Source organism: Gekko japonicus, unplaced genomic scaffold, assembly GCF_001447785.1.
Source record: "Gekko japonicus isolate JY-2015 unplaced genomic scaffold, Gekko_japonicus_V1.1 scaffold465, whole genome shotgun sequence".
Classification (NCBI taxonomy): Eukaryota; Metazoa; Chordata; class Lepidosauria; order Squamata; family Gekkonidae; genus Gekko; species Gekko japonicus.
This window is the reverse complement of record NW_015159724.1, coordinates 1,003,738-1,024,596: the sequence shown is the minus strand read 5'-3', so window position 1 is coordinate 1,024,596 and position 20,859 is coordinate 1,003,738. Positions and strand designations below refer to the sequence as shown.

At 43.9% G+C, this 20,859-nt stretch overlaps 1 protein-coding gene across 1 annotated transcript in view; it reads right to left on the bottom strand.

Annotated features, from left to right (window-relative positions):
- TPO (thyroid peroxidase) overlaps positions 1 to 19,557 on the bottom strand; it is a gene marked incomplete at its 3' end in the record, with an annotated part of 92,662 nt that extends 73,105 nt beyond the window's left edge. Inside the window, exons 1-5 of the mRNA XM_015423094.1 lie at positions 19,274 to 19,557; positions 17,899 to 18,068; positions 12,450 to 12,582; positions 9,121 to 9,250; positions 3,812 to 4,018 (exon numbers count right to left, since the gene is read on the bottom strand). Coding sequence (XP_015278580.1) covers positions 3,812 to 4,018; positions 9,121 to 9,250; positions 12,450 to 12,582; positions 17,899 to 18,068; positions 19,274 to 19,557 — 924 coding nt within the window. The remainder of the gene's footprint in view (positions 1 to 3,811; positions 4,019 to 9,120; positions 9,251 to 12,449; positions 12,583 to 17,898; positions 18,069 to 19,273) is intronic.
- Between the last annotated feature and the right edge of the window lie 1,302 nt (positions 19,558 to 20,859).

The window sequence follows — 20,859 nt, the reverse complement described above, 5'->3', positions numbered from 1 at the left end:
GCGGGCCCCCCCCCCCCCCGAGAAATTAACTACTTTAGTTTTCTAGTAGTTTATTTTCTGGCCTTCTGTGACAGACTACATTTAAAACACTGTTTTCCTAATGCAGCAAAATCAGAGAAGGGAGGTGAATGGTTAACTCTGCTGTAGAATTTTGAGCTTGAGTGTCAGGCTACTCCTTTTCTCTGATTGGCCAGCACCAGCTGAGGGAAATATAAGATCAACTATGTGCTGAGGGAGTTGGCTTTGTGCTCAGCAGCACTTACTGTTCAGTAAAGGAAAAGTTCAGCTATAGGAGTGGCTATCTGAAGAGTCTGCCTAAAAGTCTGTCACACACAGGGGTCATTTTGTAGAAAAAGAGGTGCAGGAGCTCATTAGCATAACTCATTAGCATGACTTATTTGCATATGCCACACCCCCTGACATCACCGGAAGTGTGTCAGAAGGCAACACCCACTTCTCAGGTTCCACTGGACTGTTTTGGATTGCTAGCTATTGGGGGGGGGGGAACGTGCAGATCTGTCCTTGCAGAGGAGGGAGAGCTTGTACCTGAATAAAACTTGGTCTTAAAGGTGCCACTGGACTGTTTCGGACCGGGGGAGGCTCTGCAACTTACCTGGCTGCTTCTTGCTCTGACTGAGGACTGCTGGGAGCAGGGGGTGGGGCTTGTTGTATGTGCCCGCCCCCTGGCCTCTTTACTGCTGGAGCTCTGCTCCTGTGCACTCCTGCAGGAAATGACCCCTGGTCTCACAGGTTCACCTTTTGAATAACCGGAGAAAGAATTCCATCTAAGAATTCAACGTTTAGTGTCAGCTTAGGCTGAAATATGTTTTCATACAGACGCCAAAAATTAGGGTTTGAGATTTTGGTAAAGAGTGACTGGGTAACAGACTGAAGCTCCCAATCAGGTCAAGAGGAATAGGATTATATTTCAGGGAAGAAATAACTCCTGTCCATTTCTACAGGGAATTGGCATTGAGGCAGTCCCTGGTCTGTTGTGAAAGGAAACGGTTATAGACTACTTGGGGGAAAGAAGAGACACTGATGTCAGAAAAGGGGAAAGAATTTGATACACAAAAAGAGTGAACAATTTCCAGAAAACCTGAACAGTTAACAGAAAGCTATATACAGTTAATAGAAAACTATATTGTAACTGAAATTTAAGTACTCAGTCAACCATCTCTCACTGATAAGAACCAAGAATTCAAAAAATAAGCTGCTACAACACCATCTTGTCTGTCAACTGAAATATATACTGTTTTAACAACAATGTTTCCCTCAGTCTTTCCAGTTCCTGACTACCCCATACAATCCCTGCCTATTAAATAAAATCTTTATTATTGTTCACTGTACACTGGCTCCAGTGCCATTTCAAGGGATCTAAAAAGAGGGCTCCTGTTTTCTCCTGACAAGTTCCTGGGCTAGGCAAAAGGCAAATTAGATTCAGTCACAGGGTGGGACATTCAGATTTATAAAATTGCAAATATTATAATGCTACAGGGGGCTAGCTCTGTACCTGAAGGGAACTAAGAATTTGGCAGGAAAAATCTGCCTCAGAGTGGGGAGAATAATAGGGGATCTGTCATAATTGGTGCTAGCAGTGGGATTCAAACCCATGCCTCCAGAGGGACTCTGCTCAAGAACACTGAGCTTGAGTGACAGGCTGCTCCTTTTCTCTGATTTCACTGCATTAGGAAAACAGTGTTTTATATGTAGTTCATCACACCTTCCTTAATGCAATATTTTTGGGGGGAATAATGATCTTTGCAGAGCAGCTCTAGTCTGAATCAGCAGAGCAGTATTGTCAGTGGAAAGCAAAACTAGAATACTGCAATTGGCCAAATGGAGTAGATGACAAAGGTCATTAAAGAGAGTCAAAAGATCATTCATAAAGGTTGTACAAAAATGGGCCCAAAAGGCAGCCCTGCCTAACCCGTTTATTGAGATTAAATGGCTCAGTCAGCTTGCCATCATAGTCACAGCAGACCTGAGCTGTAAGGTCTGCGTGAAGTTCCTGAATGAGCCATAGCAGCTTTCTATCAATTGTGAGGTGTCACAGCATTTCCCAGAGTCTTGCTCTAGGGATGGTGCCAAAAGCCCCTTTCAGGTCAATAAATCCTATGTAAAGGGTGCCATTTGGGAAATGAGTGTGTTTTTCAGACAATACAAAAATAGTCAGTAGTCCAAAGCTGAACTACCCCTCCTAAACTCTATCTGCTCCTGGCCCAGAATGTCACCTTGTTCAAGCCAATCAGTTAAGATATCCAGCAAATATAAAGAGTATCATTTGACTAAGCATGATAATAAGCTAATTGGACAATAGCAGCTTGAATCTGAGTGTTGACCTTTCTGGAAGACCTGAACTATTATTGTGTGCCTCCAAAATTTTGGGATGACCCCAGACATGTTTATTTGCAAAAACAGCAGAGCAAGGATCTCTGCTCAACAAGATGGATTTAATTTGAAAAATTCATTTGGGATAACATCTGTTCTGGGGACCTTCCCTGAGCAGGGGCAATTTATCAACACTTCAGTTTGAGAAGGCGTCATCACAGGCCAGTCTGGAAGAGGGTCAACTGGTTAAAGTATCTCAGAAGTAAAAAGTTCCCTAGTAGTAGCAAACAAGTTTAAAAATATCACTCCTAGATTTCTGAATGAATACAGAAGGGAATGTTGCCATGTGTATTGTGCCCATATTGATAATTGCCCCAAATGCCAAGTTGTCATTAGTTTTTGGTGTAGTGGTTAAGTGCGCGGACTCTAATCTGGGAGAACTGGGTTTGATTCCCCACTCCTCCACTTGCACCTGCTGGATGACCTTGGGCAAGCCATAGTTCTGGCACAGCTGTTCTTGAAAAAGAGCAGTTTCTGTTAGAGCTCTCTCAGCCCCACCTACCTCACAGGGTATGTTTTTGCTGTAGTTTTCTTTTGATAAGCCTGCACTCTTTGTTAAACCACATACCTGAATCCTTCTGGGCCAGAGGCACAATAGCCTACACAGGATAGCGAGAGAACTCCTAGCTACATCAGATCCAAGAAATGATCTCCTTAGATAACAGTTCTGGGGAGGCCATCATATCTTGGGCCAAGCAAGCAACATTGTCATTGCAGCATATTCAACATAGGGAGTTTTTATTCTGGGATATACAGTCTTGCCGGATTACAGAGTTGGACATGACATGTTCATACACAATACAATAGGGAGATAATCACTGCCCCCAAAGGACAAAACTCCCAGGAAGCTATCTGATGAACTCAGACAAGGAGAAAACAATAAAATAATCAATAACCTAGCTCCCTTGAAGCTCAAAACAGTATAAACCCTGCTTGGATTAATTATCTGGTGGCCATTTAAAATTACTAAATTCTTTTGGATAGCAAAAGTGGCCAAACTCACACCATTGGTATTTATTACCACATGTTTCGATGACCAACAAAACCACCAGGGACTAAGGAAATTTTTGCACCATACAGTTTTTGGATTAAATTATCATCATTGGCTCTATTCTTGCATTAAAATCACCCACTAAGAGGTAAGCACTGTCTGGAAAGTTGCTTTTATTAAATATTTCACCCAACAAGGCCCAGTTACCATTCATTCCATGTGAAGTTGCAGGTGGTATATATACTGTGAATAAAATTATAGAATGGGACCCCAGTGTTGACCACTAAAACAAAATCCTGTGCTGTAATAATCTCAGAATGATAATGGGCAATAGAAATTAGGCATGCTAGCCCTCCTTTTGATACACTCCTTTTGATGCACTCTGAAAGAAAGCTCTGAAAGAAAGCTAAATAGCTAGGAAAATTGTACCTGTATTGGAAAGCATGGACTTTGGTTTTCACAAGTCTTCTGACAGTCTGCTTCTCCCAGTAAGGAAGGCTGATTTGTACTCTGAGGTGTAAAAGCAAGGTCATGATCTATATATTGCCCCCAGACAATGAAAATATCAGAATGTCGCTCATCTTCTGTAACAGCCTCATTAGATGCCTCAATAATTTTTCTTGTTACTTCACGTACCTGGGGAACAAAGAGTCAGTTTAGTTGCTATGAATCATACAGTTTACTTCTCATAAATGATAAAACAGCTTAAGTGAGCAAAAGCAGCAATGCAGTTCATTGTTTTTGCCAGAATGTGTACTGTTCTATATGGATCTGTCTTTTTCTGTTCGCTGGTTTACTTTTAATATTTTCACCGTCTGATGTTTTTGTTCTGAAACTGGGAAACGATATGTTAGAGGTGGTCAAATATATACTGATATATTTTTCATACAATTATAAAATGATAAGTTTATTTCTAATTATCTTAAGGTAGCCCCTTTAAAAGTCAGATATTACATCTCTAATCAGGTAGAACAACAACTGACACTAAAGCCAGTGTAGTGTAGGAAGGCACAAGCCAAGATTCAGAGCCACCGTGGAGGCTTCTCCAACCAGTGAGTGTCTTTTGTTGCTATACTGAATGTTTGCATGCAAAGAAAGGCAGAAGAAGTGGCAATCTTACTCTCAATGCATGTGTTCCCTCTAAGCTGAGTTGGTGTGAGCTAGTTTTTTAGCCTCCGGCTCACAGTTTTTTAGCCTCCGGCTCACACATTTTTGCCTTAGCTCAGGAAGAATGGCTCCAGAGCAAACTAATTAATTTTTTTAATTTTTTTCCCCTCAAAAACAATTTATTAGGATATATTATTAAGTCACATACACACATATATATTCTTAGTTGTTATACATCCTTTTCTTCTAATCCTCTCCCCCCCCCTTGGCTTCCCACAGTGCTCCAACCTCCTGCCCATTCCTTAAATTTACCTCTATTTTCCCTTATCTTATAGTCATAATCTACCGGTAACATTTCTTTCACCTATTGTTCTCTTATAGATAACTTTCTTCTAATAACATACATTTTTCAATAACAAAGCAAATTAAATTGTCCTTTACATCCCAATATTTCTCTAAGTAATCTTTAAAATCTTTCCAATCCGCATAAAATTCTTCTGCTTCAAGATTCTTAAGCTTCCTTGTCATTTTGTCCATTTCAACCATAAACAATAATTTCCTTATCCAATCCCCAATTTCTGGAATTCTGTCTTGTTTCCAACACTGAGCATAAGTCATTCTGGCCGTTGTAATCATGTACCACATCAAAGTCCTTTTCCCCACATTGACTTCTTCCATTTTAAGTCCCAACAATAGTATTTCAGGTTCTTTCTTAAAATTACATTTCACAATTTTTTCCATTTCTCTATGTACCTCAGCCCAATAACTTTTTCAGAGCAAACTAATTTATGCAGTAGCCAAATCTTTCACTCACAACTTTAATGCCTGTAGTTCACAAAGTAGAATTTTTGCTCTCAAGACTCCACAGATTAGAGGGAACATTGCAGGCATGTGTAGGTTGCAGCAAGTCCTAAATGGCAGCAAAAATGGTGGCTTTATAGGGATTTGCAACTCAGCAGTTGTGGCTTTGTAACCCACCTGAGGGCCTTGACCCATTGGGTTGAAGACAACTGCTACAATGGAATAGAAGGACCTCAGGTATGTTGTCCTTTTCTTGAGAAGTTGGAAGAAGGATTGTCTTGCTATATTGAAGGTGGCTAGCAGAAGATCCCATTGACACAAACTGAATTCTGTGACACTTGTAACAGTAGAGTTTTATTTCCACAGCATGAAGACCATTATTATAGTATTAAATGTTTCATTTTACACTAGCTATATGCTTCAAAGTAATAAAAGATTTGCCTTAAATAATCTCTAATTCATAATGGTTCTGATATTCTGTATTGGAATATTAACATATTACTAGTTTTCAGTTTGCTTTTATATAAATTACAAGTGGGGACTCACAAGAAATTTGTGGGAGTGGCTATCCTATTGCCCCCACCTCTGCTTCTTCTCCCTCCCCCTACTTCTCTCACGCTCTTTCTCCCTCCTGCCACCTCTTTTCTTACACACACACTTTCTGCCCCACCCCATCACTCTTTCTGCCCCATCACTCTCCCGACCTCCCACCTACTCCCCCCCAGCAGCAGTGGCAGCAGCCACTCTCCAGGAATTACAATGGATCATCCAAATACAGAGATCAATTCCTCTGATGGTTTCCAGCTCCATGTTGGGAAATTCCTGGAGATTTGGGGTTGGAGCCTTGGGGAAATGAGGTTTGAGCTGGGAAGTGACCTCAGCAGGGTATAATACCATAAACTCCACCTTTCAAAGCAGCCATTTTTTCTGGGGGAACTGATTTCTGTCATCTGGAGAGTAGTTGTAATTCCAGGAGATCTCCAGCCATCACCTGGAGGTTGGCAGCATTAGTCCCCCTAGAGGAAATGACTGGAGGATGAGTCTATGGCATTACATCTGTCTGAAGTTCCCCCCCACCTCAATCTCTACCATCACCAGGCTCCACCCCTCAAATATACAGGAATTTCCGAAGCTGGAGTTGGCATCCCTATCTCCTTCCCACCAACCTACTTTTATCTGCCCCTCTGTCTTCAGCTTTCCATCTCCTTTCCCCCTGCAGCTTCTACTTAGGAAAATTATGGTCTTTCTCCACAGTGAGAACTAAAGCAGTTTACATTATTCTCTCCTCCTTTTTATCCACATAACAACCCTATGATGTAGGTTAGCCTGAAAGTATGTGACTGGTCCAAAATCATTCAGTGAGCTTCCACAGCAAGATGGGGATCTACACCTGGGTCTCACAAACCCTACTCTGAAACTCTGACCATTATACTACACTGGCTTTCATAGGGTGGCTGCTGTTGAACAGTAGCAAGCAGCCAGGCCTAGGTGAATCATGCAAGGCAGGTGGTATCAAGTCACCCAGAGGGTGCTGCTATGTCTAGGTTTTCCAGCCTCCAGGTGGAACCTGGAGACCCCCCAGAATTACAAATGAACAGACAACAGAGATCTGTTCCCCTGGAGAGAATGGGTGGACTCTGTGGCATTATATCCAGCTGAGGCCTCTCCCCTGCCCAAACTCTGCACTCCTCAGACTTCACCACAGAATCTCCAGGCTCTAAACCCCCTGCTATTTCACTCTTCATACTGCAGGAAGAATCCTCCCCAATCCCAGATCCAGTTCTGCTTTTTTGCTTCCCCCCCACCCCCAGGTATCAGCCAGTCTATCTCTCACTGTTGATGTGGTGGGACCTGGAGTAGATCCCTGTGGTGGCAATTTCAAAAGGTATGGGGGAGGATTCAACCCTCCCTGAGATTTTTTAAAACTTTTTGGATTTTTCTGCAGACCCACAGAGTCCTGTCTGTAGAAAAACCAGTTGAGGGACTATGCCCCCTGTCTGTGGAAATAAGTATCCGCACGCAGAGGGGACTGTTCAGAATTAGATATATAGATACTGTTTAAGAGGAAGAAGTACTAATTTTAGTAATAAAAATACCAGTTTTTGAGAAAACTATTGTTACCTGAAGCTGCCATGCCTTAGAATGTAGGAGGGGGTGCCTGGCCTCTGTGTTCCTCCATCCTCTCCGGCACCCTCCTCCACCCCTGTGTCTCTGCTGCCTTTGCTATCTGCCTAGTGTCCTTGAAGGCTTGGCTCTCCCTCCTCCACTTTTCCTGCTGGGAATCTAACTGCTGCTTTTTACCCACGCTTGTAGGTGCTTGCTTATTGAGTTTGTCTGGTTTGAAGGGGGTATATCTGTAACCACCATTTTGCTTTTGGTTATTCCTGACTCAAGAATTCATGGTACCACCAGTACTTACATCAATAAACTGGACTTTATCTAGGAACGTTGTTGAGTGTTTGATTGGGAAACCTGACAACTATGATCATTCAAACTTTGTTACAAATAAAGTGGCAGCTAATTCTAAGCTTCCTTCTTTCAAGAGCATCTTAGGATGATTAAGCAATGAGGGTATAGTCTTCCTCACTGGAGAAGACCCTGATGCTGGGAAAGATTGAAGGTCAAAGAAGACGGGGACGGCAAAGGATGAGATGGTTAGACAGTGTCATAGAAGCAACGAACATGAAATTGAGCAAACTTCAAAGGATGGTGGAAGACAGGAAGGCCTGGTGTGATCTGGTCCATGGGGTCGCGAAGAGTCGGACTCGACTGTGCGACTGAACAAAAAAAAACAACACCAATACAAACAGAGATCAGTGAAAGTCCTTTGCCTGGGAGCATCCAGTTTATCCAGGTCTTGGCTGTATGCTGAGGAATGCACTGTCTCCTTCAGGATGCTATCTTTTCATGCTTGTCAACTCCTCCTCTCAAGATGGTACTATACGTTGCCCCTCCCCCCATTCTTCATAGTAACTCTGCAAGTTAGGCTAGGCTGAGAAATAGTGTGGTAGAGCCAAACATTCTCAAAGGAACCTTTCTCCAGCCTAAGAAAACTACCTCCAATTTAAGTGTCTTTTCCTCTAGAGGAAGAGCCATTTAAGTTGGAGGAATGTTCCTTAGGCTGAAGGAAGCTTTCAAATTTTACTCAATGGAGTAGGAGGATAGGGGTAGGATCCACCTGAGTGACTAGTCCACTGTCACCAAATGATATTCACAGGCCTTGGTCACACGGCAGGTTTAGGCCCGGAAGAGGGATGGATTGGGGGCGCAGCAAACGGGCACGATCACACAGCAACATCTGGGAAGCGGCGCGCACCTGTCCCCGATCCGGCCCTTTAGGCTGAAAATGCGCATAGAAAAAAAAACTCGAAAAAGGTAGGACCTACCTGAAATGGCGCAGCAAGTGCGGCCGTGAGATCGCCGGCACGCCAATCTTCAGGAGCAATTGAGGCTCCCAGCCGAACTGTGCATGCGCACACATGTGCAGCCTGCTGCCTTGCACTCCCTTCCGTGGCTCCCCCCCCCCCGGCATCTGATTGTGCCGGGGAGCAACTGCCCGGCGGCTCACGGGGCCTGTCAGGTGATCCCGCTGCCACGTGTCTCTTATGGTGCGGCTCTAAAGAGCTGCACTTTGGCCGCGCTTCCCCCCCCCCCGTGTGGCAGGGGCCATAGATGAGCTGAGATTTGAACCTGGGTCTCCTCACTCTAACCATTACACTAGACCTGGAATTTCATGCTCTCCATGCCCTCTTTCTACAAACTGGGTCTGTCACCCAGTTGCAGAACCATTGGATTACTATAAATTTGTAAACAATTCCAAATGCTCTAACCGATGGCAATGGAAATCCATTATGTAAGAAACCTGGATTCCATCCTTTGGGTTGACTTAGTCCATCTTCATAAACTGGAGGAAGCCATCTGGCCAGCGGTGTGTTGGAAGCTCCCCATCTAGGATGTTCCCTTGCAAATAATTAAAAAAAAACCCCAATTAGCTTAAAGTAATAATCACAAAAGATCAGTTTACAGACTTACAACTAGAAATTCCTTCAGTAATAGATTTATGAAAAACTTGTCCCAAAAGTAAGATTTTAAAAAGAAAGTCATATATTTACTGGGAAATCGTATATATATTGAAACTCTGATTCCCAACTCAAACTATTATCAACCTTTGGAATATGTCAGAACCATATGCATTCCATCAAGAAAAGAATATATGCAAAATGAAAACTTAAAGCAAAGAAGCCAAATTATTTTCTTTCCTTATTCCCAATTGACTAAGGAACCTTCACTTGCAATGGAAGGTAAATTAACTTCTCTACACACCTGACTTGCATGAAATTAGTCAGCTAGAACAGGCCCACTGCTATTGCAGAGTTCTCCAGTATGGTTTTGATCCATCCTTTCCTCAAAGAGGAGAAGGAAGTAGACTGATCAAGCTCCTCTTGACAGGGGGACAATTAATGGACTTAACAGTGAGAACTACTTTTGCTCTAGCGCCAGCAGCTCTGTGTGTTTGGTTGAGGCCACAGGATCCTTTTGAGGGGTGTGCATGTACACTTATCACTGAGTGGAAGGAGCAGGGAGAAGGAGCAGGATGGAGGTGAATGAACTCCAGGCCTAAGAATTCCTGAATCGAAGATCCCTGGAAGCCTAATCTAAGCACCTTTGCATTTCTGAAAGAAGACAGGATATAATACAATAGTAGTTAATAGTAATAGTAGCCCCAAATATTAATGGAAGACAGAAAACTTTAAAAGGCCTGATGGTAGTCTATTATATACATCTGTATCTCAGTTCTTGAGAGGTATAAATGTTCAGAGAGAAAAGGGATCTGAATGGTAGTAGGCAGACACTTGCATTTCTGTGGGGACACTACACAGGGAACAGTTATTTTATTAATACCTCATTGATCTACACAATGCCAAAGGGCTCAATTTGAAAAGCAATGTGGGACAGTAATATAGTTAATTAGCTGCAATAATTCACACTTGAAGGTTGACATACGCCTCAATAAAGTATTCAAATTAGTTACAGTTGATTCGTCTTTATTGAAATAGCATAAAATACTGCACATAGTGCTATCTCATTCAATTAAAAGTAATGATATGTTAATTTAACAGCTTAAACAGTGATTTTCCTCCTGATTGCCTTAACATTTAAACAGATCACTAGAATCTGGGCATAAAACACCTTAGACTGGGTTTTTGAAGGAAAATTTGCTATGGACAAAGAAAGTGGATTGTATCAGGAGTTCAAATGCTCTTATGGAGCTTCCCCCCTCTCTGATACTTTTGAAGGGATGCTGTTTAGTTTGAGCATTTTATTGTTGGATTGGGTTTTTAAATTTTATATTATGTTTAAATTTACTAAACTATCTGATGTTTTTATGAGCAAGTTTCTTGCCTTGTAAGCCGCCCTGAGCCCTTCGGGGGAGGGCGGGGTATAAATTTAACAAATAAATAAATAATAAACAATGGCTTTGCCATAAACTTTAACGGGATAAATAGAACTCTGATCACATCTGTACATCTGAAACAGAGACCTTCTTGGAAACAAATGGGTGACTCACGTGGGCATGTAAGGTTGCACCACAGTCTCTTCACTGGGATGTATTTCAGAGAGATACCTTTATGCATAAATGGCAGTGGTTCATTAACAAAAAATGTACCTCTGAATTTTGTGTGTGTTTTATTAATCTACCTCTATATTAATACCAGATTACTAAATTTAGTAAGATTCTTATTAAAGGTAAAGGTAAAGGTTCCCTTGCTCGAAAGCCAGTCGAATCCGACTCTAGGGTTGCGGTGCTCATCTCTGTTTCAAAGCCAAAGAGCCAGCGCTGTCCGAAGACGTTTCCGTGGTCATGTGGCCGGCATGACTAAACACCAACGCGCACGGAACGCTGTTACCTTCCCACTGAAGTGGTATCTATTTATCTACTTGCAAGTTCTTGCTTTCGAACTGCTAGGTTGGCAGGAGCTGGAACTAGAGATGGGAGCTCACTCCATCATGCGGCACCCAGGTCTTGAACTGCTGAACTACTGACCTTCCACAGCCTGCAGTTCAGCATCTTAACCACTTGAGCCACCGCAGCTCTTATTGGGATCTCTCAAATACAGAGTTGTACAATGAGCAGATGTACAGAAAAACAGGTTTTGAAGCAAACAGTCCCATGGTTTACACAAAGCCAAATATTTCCTCTTAATATCAAATAACCACCACAGCTCTAGGTAGGGTTGCCAGTTCCCCCCTGGCCACCAGGGAGGATTGGGGGAGAGGGGGAGGGTTGCCAGATCCAGAATGGGAAACTCCTGGAGATTTGGGGATGGAGACTGGGAAGGACGGGGACCTCAGTAGGTTACAATGCCACAGAATCCACCTTCCAAAACATTCATTTTGTCCAGGGGAACCTATCTCTGCAGTCTGGAGAAGAGCTGTAATTCTGGGGCATCCTCAGGTCCCATCTGGAGGGTGGCATCCAGTGTTCCCTCTAAGCTGAGTTCATGTGAGCTAGCTCACAGTTTTTTAGCCTCCAGCTCACACATTTTTGTCTCAGCTCAGGAAGGATGGTTCCAGAGCAAACTAATTTATGCAGCAGCCAAATCGCTCGCTCACAACTTTAATGCCAGCAGCTCACAAAGTAGAAATTTTGCTCACAAGACTCCACAGCTTAGAGGGAACATTGGTGGCATCCCTACTGCTAGCTTCACTTTCTTTGCATGGGCATGTACATAATCAAAGTGAGCTCAAGTTTCAATGTGAAACAAAGATAAAGTGAGGAAACAAAGGCCAGGGGGTTGCAAAATTCCCACTTGTGCTACAGGTCTTGCACAAGCAGAAATTGTGGTGGTGGTGGTGAGACCATGGTAGCTGCTTGTGCTAAATCTAATTTATTCTATTGCATATTCCCACTTGCATTTCCACTCACACAAGACCTTATACCCTATAATATATAGGGAGCAAAGTGATGTGTTGCACAAACTCTTGCACAAGTGGAACTGTTCTGAGTCCATTTATGTTTCTGCTTATACATTGCTGGATCCAAACCAAAGTGATAAAATCAAATTATACAGTGGAAAGGGAGGAGATCCATTCTAAAATCAGGAGTGTCCCACTCAGAGTGAAAGAACTGGCAGGAATGTATATTTATAAGACATACCTGTTGTTGCAAACACTGGTGATGTGTCTGTATTTACTGGTCATACAATTTGTGGGGCATTTTGGTGGTAGTGTATATGGTAGGCATCCAGATATATTGGCTATCTTACTGAGCACATCAGTGGATAACAGATCTGGAAAGTAAATGTACACATTCACTCTTACCAATATTTCTGAGGTAGTTGACCAGTACTGAATCACATCAGAAAGGCTCTGGTATAGCTTAGTACAGGATATTTGCCTTATTCCACTGTTGTAGGATCTGAATGAGTTCCTAGCTTGTACATGTTAAACTAAATTTGGATTTAAATTTATTCTCATGTGTTAAAGATGGGAACTCATTTATATATACACACACACATTCAGAAACATGGGAATTGATATAAGAGGGAACAAAATAGAGTCAGTACTACTAGAATAAAAGACATTGTCTGAAGAAACAGCTGTGATTTGCCAAGTATACTTTTACAGAAAGAATGATGATTTTTTCCCCCTAGCAGGTTTTGTGTCCTCTGTGTGCTTACTAATTTTATCTTTAATAACATTTTCTACTAGTTTACTCAGATGAGATGTTAGGCTAACTGGACTGTAATTAAGAACTAGTTCTATAGCTACTTTCTAGTCCTCTAATTTTTGCAACAAGTAAAAGCGTGCTGGTTAGAAAATCAACAGTTCCATATTTGAGCTTTTCAAACCCCTCTGTGTTCTGCTTATGCAGGAGCTCAAAATCCTCCATACATGATATTGATATATCTCATTGATGTATCTGGTTCTCAGTGTGGCTCCATTTACGGATACATAAATTCAGAAACTAGAGCCATAAACAAGCAAAATAGATCTTTCTACAAATTGAGAAAAACCCCAGATTAGCAGAAAAACTGAACTCTTTTTTTTAAAAAAAACACATCAGGGGGATTAACTCCACCAAGCTCTGCTTACATCCAGGTTAGACTACTGTCATGAACTTTACATGGGGCTGCCTTTGAAAACTGTCTGGAAACTTCAGCTTGTCCCAAATGCAGCAGACAAGCTATTGTCAGGGGTGTGAAATACACAGTTTATATCACCCCAGTGCTGACAGATCTGCACTAGCTGCTCATTTGTTTTTGGGCACAATTCTAAGTGCTTTGAAGGACTGCCTCCTCCCATATTGTCCAGCCTGCCAGTTAAGATCTGTCTCACAAGCCCTGTTCTCTATGCCCTCACTTTCATGGGTGAGGTAGGTGGCAACTAGAGACAGAGCTTTTGAGGTAGTGGCACTTGCTTATGAAATGCCCTTTCCCTTCGGGCTCACCTGGTGCCTACATTGCTCTCTTTTAGGCACCAGGCCAAAATGTTTCGGTTCATCCAGGCCTTTAATTAAGGAGTTGCTTTTTACATACTACTTTAGTCTCGGAACTGTTATTTTAAATTGTCATAAGAACATAAGAGAAGCCATGTTGGAACAAGCCAATGGCCCATCCAATCCAACACTCTGTGTCACACAGTGGCCAAAACCCAGGTGCCATCAGGAGGTCCACCAGCAGGGCCAGGACACTAGAAGCCCTCCTCCTGTTGCCCCCCCCCCAAGCACCAAGAACATAGAGCATCACTGCTCTGGACATAGGGTGTGATCACACAAGTAGTTTGGCCCGACATAGCCATCCCACCCTTCCAGATCAAATGGGCATGATCAAATGTGCACATCTGGCTCCTGTGCCACACTCGTCCTTACCTCATGCTAAAACGACTCCCACATGGATTAAATAGCCACTGGCAAATTCCACTGGCTATCTTGGCGAGGCACTTCCATGGCAGGTTTCTGAACATCTTATTGCCCAGGTGTGCCATGGAAATGCATGACTGGTGTGATCATTCCACTCCATTTCTGGCGCATCCTTTTCCCCCCAACCCCACTTTGACATGCATTTCCTCACCCATAGAATGTGGCCATGAGCATGTGTGTGCTTGTCTGCTTCTGAGCATGCACAGCAGGACTTAGAAAAACAACAACAACCAACCTAGCTGCAGGCCCGTGGTTGCAGCGCATTAGCGATGTGAATGACCAGCCAACCAAGGGCCTGCAGCACTATGATGCCAGCTTAGCAGGCACTGTGTGATCAATGCAAAGCATCCCAAACTCAAGCAGCTTATTTAGAGCCAATATGCTCACGTGACTGCATCCATAGTGTTTCATCTATACCTTGTTGCTAATAGCCACTGATGGACCTCTGCTCCATATATTTATCCAATCCCCTCTTGAAGCTGTCTATGCTTGTAACCACCACCGTGTGGCAGTAAATTCCACATGTGAATTACTCTTTGAAGAAGTACTGCCTTTTATCTGTTCTAAACCTACTGCTTATTAATTTCATGGAGTGCCCATGAGTTCTTGTATTGTGAGAAAGGGAGGAAAGTACTTCTTTCTCTGCCTTCTCTATCCCATGCATAATTTTGTAAACCTCTATCATGTCACGCCTCAGTTGTTATTTCTCCAAGCAAAAGAGCCCTAACCTCTATAACCTTTCTTCATAAGGGAAGGTATTCCATCCCCTTAATAATTTCAGTTGCCCTTTTCTGCACCTTTTCCAATGCTATAATATCATTTTTGAGGTACAGTGATGAGAACTGTACACAGTATCCCAAATGAGGCTGCACCATAGATTTATACAGGGGCATTATGATACTGGCTGATTTGTTTTCTATCCCCTTCCTAATAATCCCCAGCATAGCATTTGCCTTTTTATTGCAGTTGCACCCTGAGTCATCATCTTCAGTGAGTTATCTACCATGACTCCAAGATCTCTCTCCTGGTCATATTTATAGTTAGGGTTTTTGGCTCCAATGTGCATTACTTTGCACTTGCCCACGTTGAATCTCATTTGCCACGTTGATGACCACTCACCAAGTCTTGACAGATCCCTCTGGATTGCTTGACGGTCCTCCCTGGTTCTCGCTGCCTTGAACAGTGGTCTGTTTTTATGCTGTTTATAATGCTGGATTCTAATCAATATAATGCTGGATTCTAATCAATATCTTTTAATGTTTTGTTTTGTTTTGCAAGCTGCCCCAGGCAGATTTCTGGGCTATCCAGGTCAGGGCTTCAATTAATGTGGTTTCATTCAGCTTCCAAGCATCCTAGAGGTGTTTGACTCTCCTGAGTCTCCCTTTCAGCTTCCTTCTAAAGAGCCCTCCATTTTTATAAAGTTCCCCTTTCCAAAATGGAATGGAATGACTTTGGACTTTGGGGCAACTTTGCATTAACATAAATTCTGGATACAACAACATTGTGGTCATGATTCCCAAGCGGCACAGCAACATCTACATTTTGTACCAGCCTTAACTTCTGCTCAGAATGGTCACCTCCACCCTTTAATTGACTCTGTGGCAAACTGTTCCAATGCAGTTATTTATGATAACCAGAAATCATGTCTCTATGGCATTGCTTGAGCATGCATTTATCCAGTTCATGTAAGGGTAGTTGAAGCAAGGCCAGCATCAGTATGCCAAGGGGAGGCAGCTGCCATAGGAGGCAGCTTGTTGCTGACTCCCTCCAAGCACCTTTGCCGCTACCCGTCTGTGTGCCTTTCCCTACCCATTCACTTGCAAGTGCTCTATCATCCAGGCTCCCAGAGTTGTGTACAGAACAGCATCTGTTAACCACAGCAGCAGCACTACCAGCTGTATGAACTGGCCAGTGCTGTCAGGGAAAGGATATCAATAGACAGCTGTGAATGCAGCTCCAGGACTGCAACTACGTTTCTCAGTGTGGATGGTACCAGTGTGCTCTATGACCTTTCCCCCCACTACCTACAGACCTATCTAGACAGTGGGGGATATATGCAACCTTTATACTAGGCAGGGAAGTCACTATGGGGTCAAGTCACCTATCACAGAACCCTCTCTTAATACTCTCAATGATCAAATCTCCCACCACCAAGATCCTGATGCAGAGCAGTATCCTTGGCATGAGATGATGTTGGTTTGTCATCTGAGGAATGAGTTACTTCTAAGGGATTGTTCCCTTCCTCTTCAGCTTGATGCCCACCTACCTACAAACTCCTTAATCTCCATGACAGTACAGGAGCCTTTAGAGAGGAAGTGAGACAGTTTTGTAGATTCTTGAAGGTCTCACCTTCTCTGCCACTTATGAAATCCTTAAGCTCTAGGTAACAGACTTGATTCACACATCAAGCACACATCCACAACTCCTGTTCACTAGGCAGATAATCGTGCACATACCATTCCCTGCAAAACTCTGGATAGCACCCACCCAACCTGATGGATTTCTAACTTCACTATTGGTTTTATGGTTTAAAGCTGCTGCAGTAGAAATCTGTGCACACTAGAGAAGGCTGAATGCATTTATAAGAGCTGTACACATGCCTTCTGTTGAAACTTATGGCTGATATATTACTGTGCTCCTATGTCCAAATGTCTTCTGGGGAGGAAAAGAAAAGAGAGAATGAGCCCTCTACCAATTCTTTTCTCATGTGACATACACAGGGGTAAGGATTTATTCTAACTATTGGGTTGTATGGAGGGGGAAAGAGGCAACTTCCGGCTTCCCCTCCTAACAGTTGACCCCAGCTTCTCTGGCGTTTATCCATGAGGGTCCCATGCCTTTCCATGATCAGCTTTTGAGGAAATTGCAAGGTGTTTCTGGGGACTAAGCTACTCCCCCAAAGCAAAGGTGGCAGGATCCAACCTGCTATATATTCCAGTCGTTATTTTAAGAGTAAAATAATAAATGTTAATGAGTAAATGTTGTTATTGCTGCTATTCATATGGGTCTAACAAAGCTCGGAGGAGTTTTCTAGTCAAAGAGCTGATGCAGACATTGTTAAAACTGGGCTGGCTGATATTAGTGCACCTTACCTGTTCATTAATTTATAATTATATTTCACTTTTCTTCTATGGACCACAAAGTGACATAGAGTGGCAAAGTCCTAGGTTAGTCTTCCATCCAGTCACTGCCCACTCCCAAATAAGTTTCAGCAAGGCTGCTACATTGTGTGCCCTCTGATCATGACCTGAGACCTATTTGGATGGACAGCTGAATTTGCAGAAGACATATTTCTAAAGCCAACCTCTAGCTGTTTTTTAAAGTGCTTCCATATAATCTATTGCTGCATACTTAAAGGAATAGATAATAAAGTCTACAATAAAGTAGATACTGAACAAAATAATACTTTAAAATATCCATGTTAGGAACTAAACTCCATGATTGTCCATGTGGACACAAGTGCTATTCAGAAAATCAGAATCTCTCCTCCTGAAGCACAAATAGAGTTTTCTAAGATCTTTTTAAGCAGCTTAAACATGCATTGTGACTCTGAGGTCTAGATATCAATTTAACTCCTACCTGCAGCAAAATAACAATAACACAAAGTCAATAATGACTTAATCCAAGAGCCTTAGCCAACAAGCATCCACAGGGAATCCTTGTAAATATCTGCTTGTGTATTTACCACTTGGAAGCAATGATCGTTTATGCTTCTGGTGAAGTTTTTCTTTTAAAACGTGTATCGAAGCTTCCATTTTTTCAGCTGCTCGAGAGACAGCTTGAGTCTCTTGTTCTGGGTGTTTGGAGAAAATCAGGAACTGTGCAGGAGTCATTGTTCTGCTCCTTTGAAGATGTCTACAAAAGAGATTGAAATATTTGTGTTAAGGATTTAAATGGGGGGGGGATTACACATGCAAAACAAAATTATTTTCTCTGCCTGGACAAGTTCAGCACATGCTTCTCTACCAGGATTCAACTGAGCCAGTAAAATACATTTAGTGACCCACAGTTCTTCTTCAGTGGGGGAAGTCATCCAAACTGGTTAGGTCACACCTCCTCTCACTGCAGGGAGGGCTATGCAAATTTGTGTAGACTGTATTGGCTCAGAGTGAGGCTGACCCTCCAGGTTCGATAGCCCTGCCACTCCAGCAGGACGCTTGAGCCTAGCTCTGCTTTCTTGGAGACTCTTGCCTGATATGGAAGATGGAAAAGCCTTGAAGAAAGGCCATATTGTCGGTCTTAAAAGAAGATCTTGATCATCTGGGTCTGGGCCTTGGCATCTGCCACTTCTTGCATCCATGCAAGCAGGGAGACTGGGTGGGTGCTGTGGAGGATCGTCTCCCGGATCTCAGAGTGCAGCCCCAGGTGGTACTGTTCAGCCAGTACCCCATCGGGCCATCCTTGGATCTTGGCCACATACGTTTTGAATTCCTCCATGTACTCTTGTAGTGACCTCTTCCCTTGCCTCAGGGTACTCAAGTGGTTTCGGGCTCTCTGTTCCTCCATTGGGTCCTTGTACTACAGCCACAGTGCCCACATGAACGCCTCCATTTCACACAACTCTGGAGCTTGGGCATGATGCAGGCTAACATACCAGTCAGCCACCTCCTCTTTCAGCTTCGAGGTCATGTAGTCAACCATCCGCTCTTCTGAAGGGAAGAGATCGCCCCAATACTGCACAAACTTCTGCACCTGCACCACAAAGAATGCTAGCTTCCCCCAGGGTCCCATTGAATGTTGCCTCAAGAAGCTCCTTGGGGTGCTCGAGCCCCGGCAGGTTTGGTGCAGGTGCTGGTGGGCCCCCTGGCCCCAGCACTGAAATGGGTGCAAGCACCGGTACTTGGGCAGGGACAGGCACCTGTGCCAGCGGCCCTGCCAGTAGACCCACTGGTTGTCCCGCGGGCGGCCCGGGAGGACGTCATCGCAGCTCATTCTGCACCACCTGGGCCACCACACGAGGAATGTCCATAAACACCTCCTGCAGTTCTTGGCTCATCTTCACTTGTCCCACCTCCATCTGGGAGAACCTTTCCTCCCATCGCTCTTCTCCACCGCCTTACTGGCCATGTCTGGCCCTAGGGTCTCGAGGAGGCTTGTAGTCATATCGACTGGCCTCCGAGGGCTTCAGGGTTAATGTCCACATCTCCCGGGGCCGTGTGGATAAGTTAGCCCATATGGGAATGGAGCTCCTCAATGGCCAGCTCTCCACACCTCCTTCTGTGCCCGAAGATGGGGTGAGGATCACTGGAACCTTCCCCGGTGCGGTGACAGGAACAGGGGTTGTGGTGGTCAGCACCTGCTCCTCTGTAGTGACAGGTATGACTGGCTCCTCTTCTCCACTCATCTTAGACAGGGGCAGGTAGAGGAAAATAATAGGATTCCTGACACTTTGTCAGAGTCCCAAGTCAATCACGCTCAACAACAGTCCTTAAGAAAGGTGCAGTTTATTGAAGAAAGCACCTAAGTTATCATAAGACACACCTTATATCAGGAATGGGGGTGAGGCAGGAAGTTAGATAGTTATACTCAGTTCATACAAGTCCCCCCCCCCAGGCGCAGGCCTATGAGCAGGGGCAAGCAAGCGCGCTCAAAGGAAAAACGGCTTGGCTCTCAGTGGGAAAAAGCAGCACAGCTCTGAGGCCACAGGAGAGATAACAGGATGAGCTAGGAGTGCATACCAGAAGGAGAGTGGGGCAGTGAGAAGAAGAGGGAAGCTGGAGGCGAGCGGGGGAAACACAATCCATCCATTGGTGGATTTAATTTCAATCGACACTGCCGCAACCATCCAGCCACAGTGTCCAAAGCCTCAGCCAGATTTCCAGGAATGGAGGATGGGTGACCGTCCATTAACAGGTAGAGCTGAGTGTCATCAGCATACTGATGGCAACTGAGCCCATAACTCCGGACTAACTGGGCGAGGGGGTGTATAAAGATGTTAAATAACATTGGTGAGAGAATCGCCCCTGCGGCACTCCACTTTCTAGTGGGTACTGTGGGGAGACCCTTTCACCCAGCGCCACCCTCTGTCCCTGACCATGGAGTAAGCTGGAAAACCATTTCAAGGTAGTCCTCTGAATTCCTACATCGGCGAGGCGGTCGGTCAGAAGATCATAATCGACCGTATCAAATGCTGCCATTAAATCTAATAACAACAGCAGCACTGACCCGCCTTTTTCCACATGCCTATGGAGGTCATCTGTAAGGGCGACCAGAGCCAGCTCCATCCCATGGGCAGGGCGGAAGCAGGGCTGGAAAGGATCAAGAATGGAAGTGTCATCCAGGAAAGTCTGGAGTTGTTCAGGCACCACTCTCTGAACCACCTTGCCCAGGAATGGTAAGTTTGACACTGGGCGGTAGTTGGTCAGGACCATAGGGTCCAATGATGGCTTTTTCAAGAGCGGGCAAACTATCGCCTCCTTTAAAGCCTCTGAAAAAGTCCCAGTAGAAAGGGACAAGTTGATTATTTCTTTCAGAGGGGCCTGCAAGATTTCACTAGCCAGGAAGGGCATGGGTCAAGGAGGCAGTTAGTAGGCTTCACCTCTGCCAGGATCCTGTCAACTTCCTCCCGGGTGAGTCAACTGAAGTGGTCTAGTAATGGACCAGAAGGACAAGGGGCTTCCACTTCCTTTAGAAGAAGAAGAAGAAG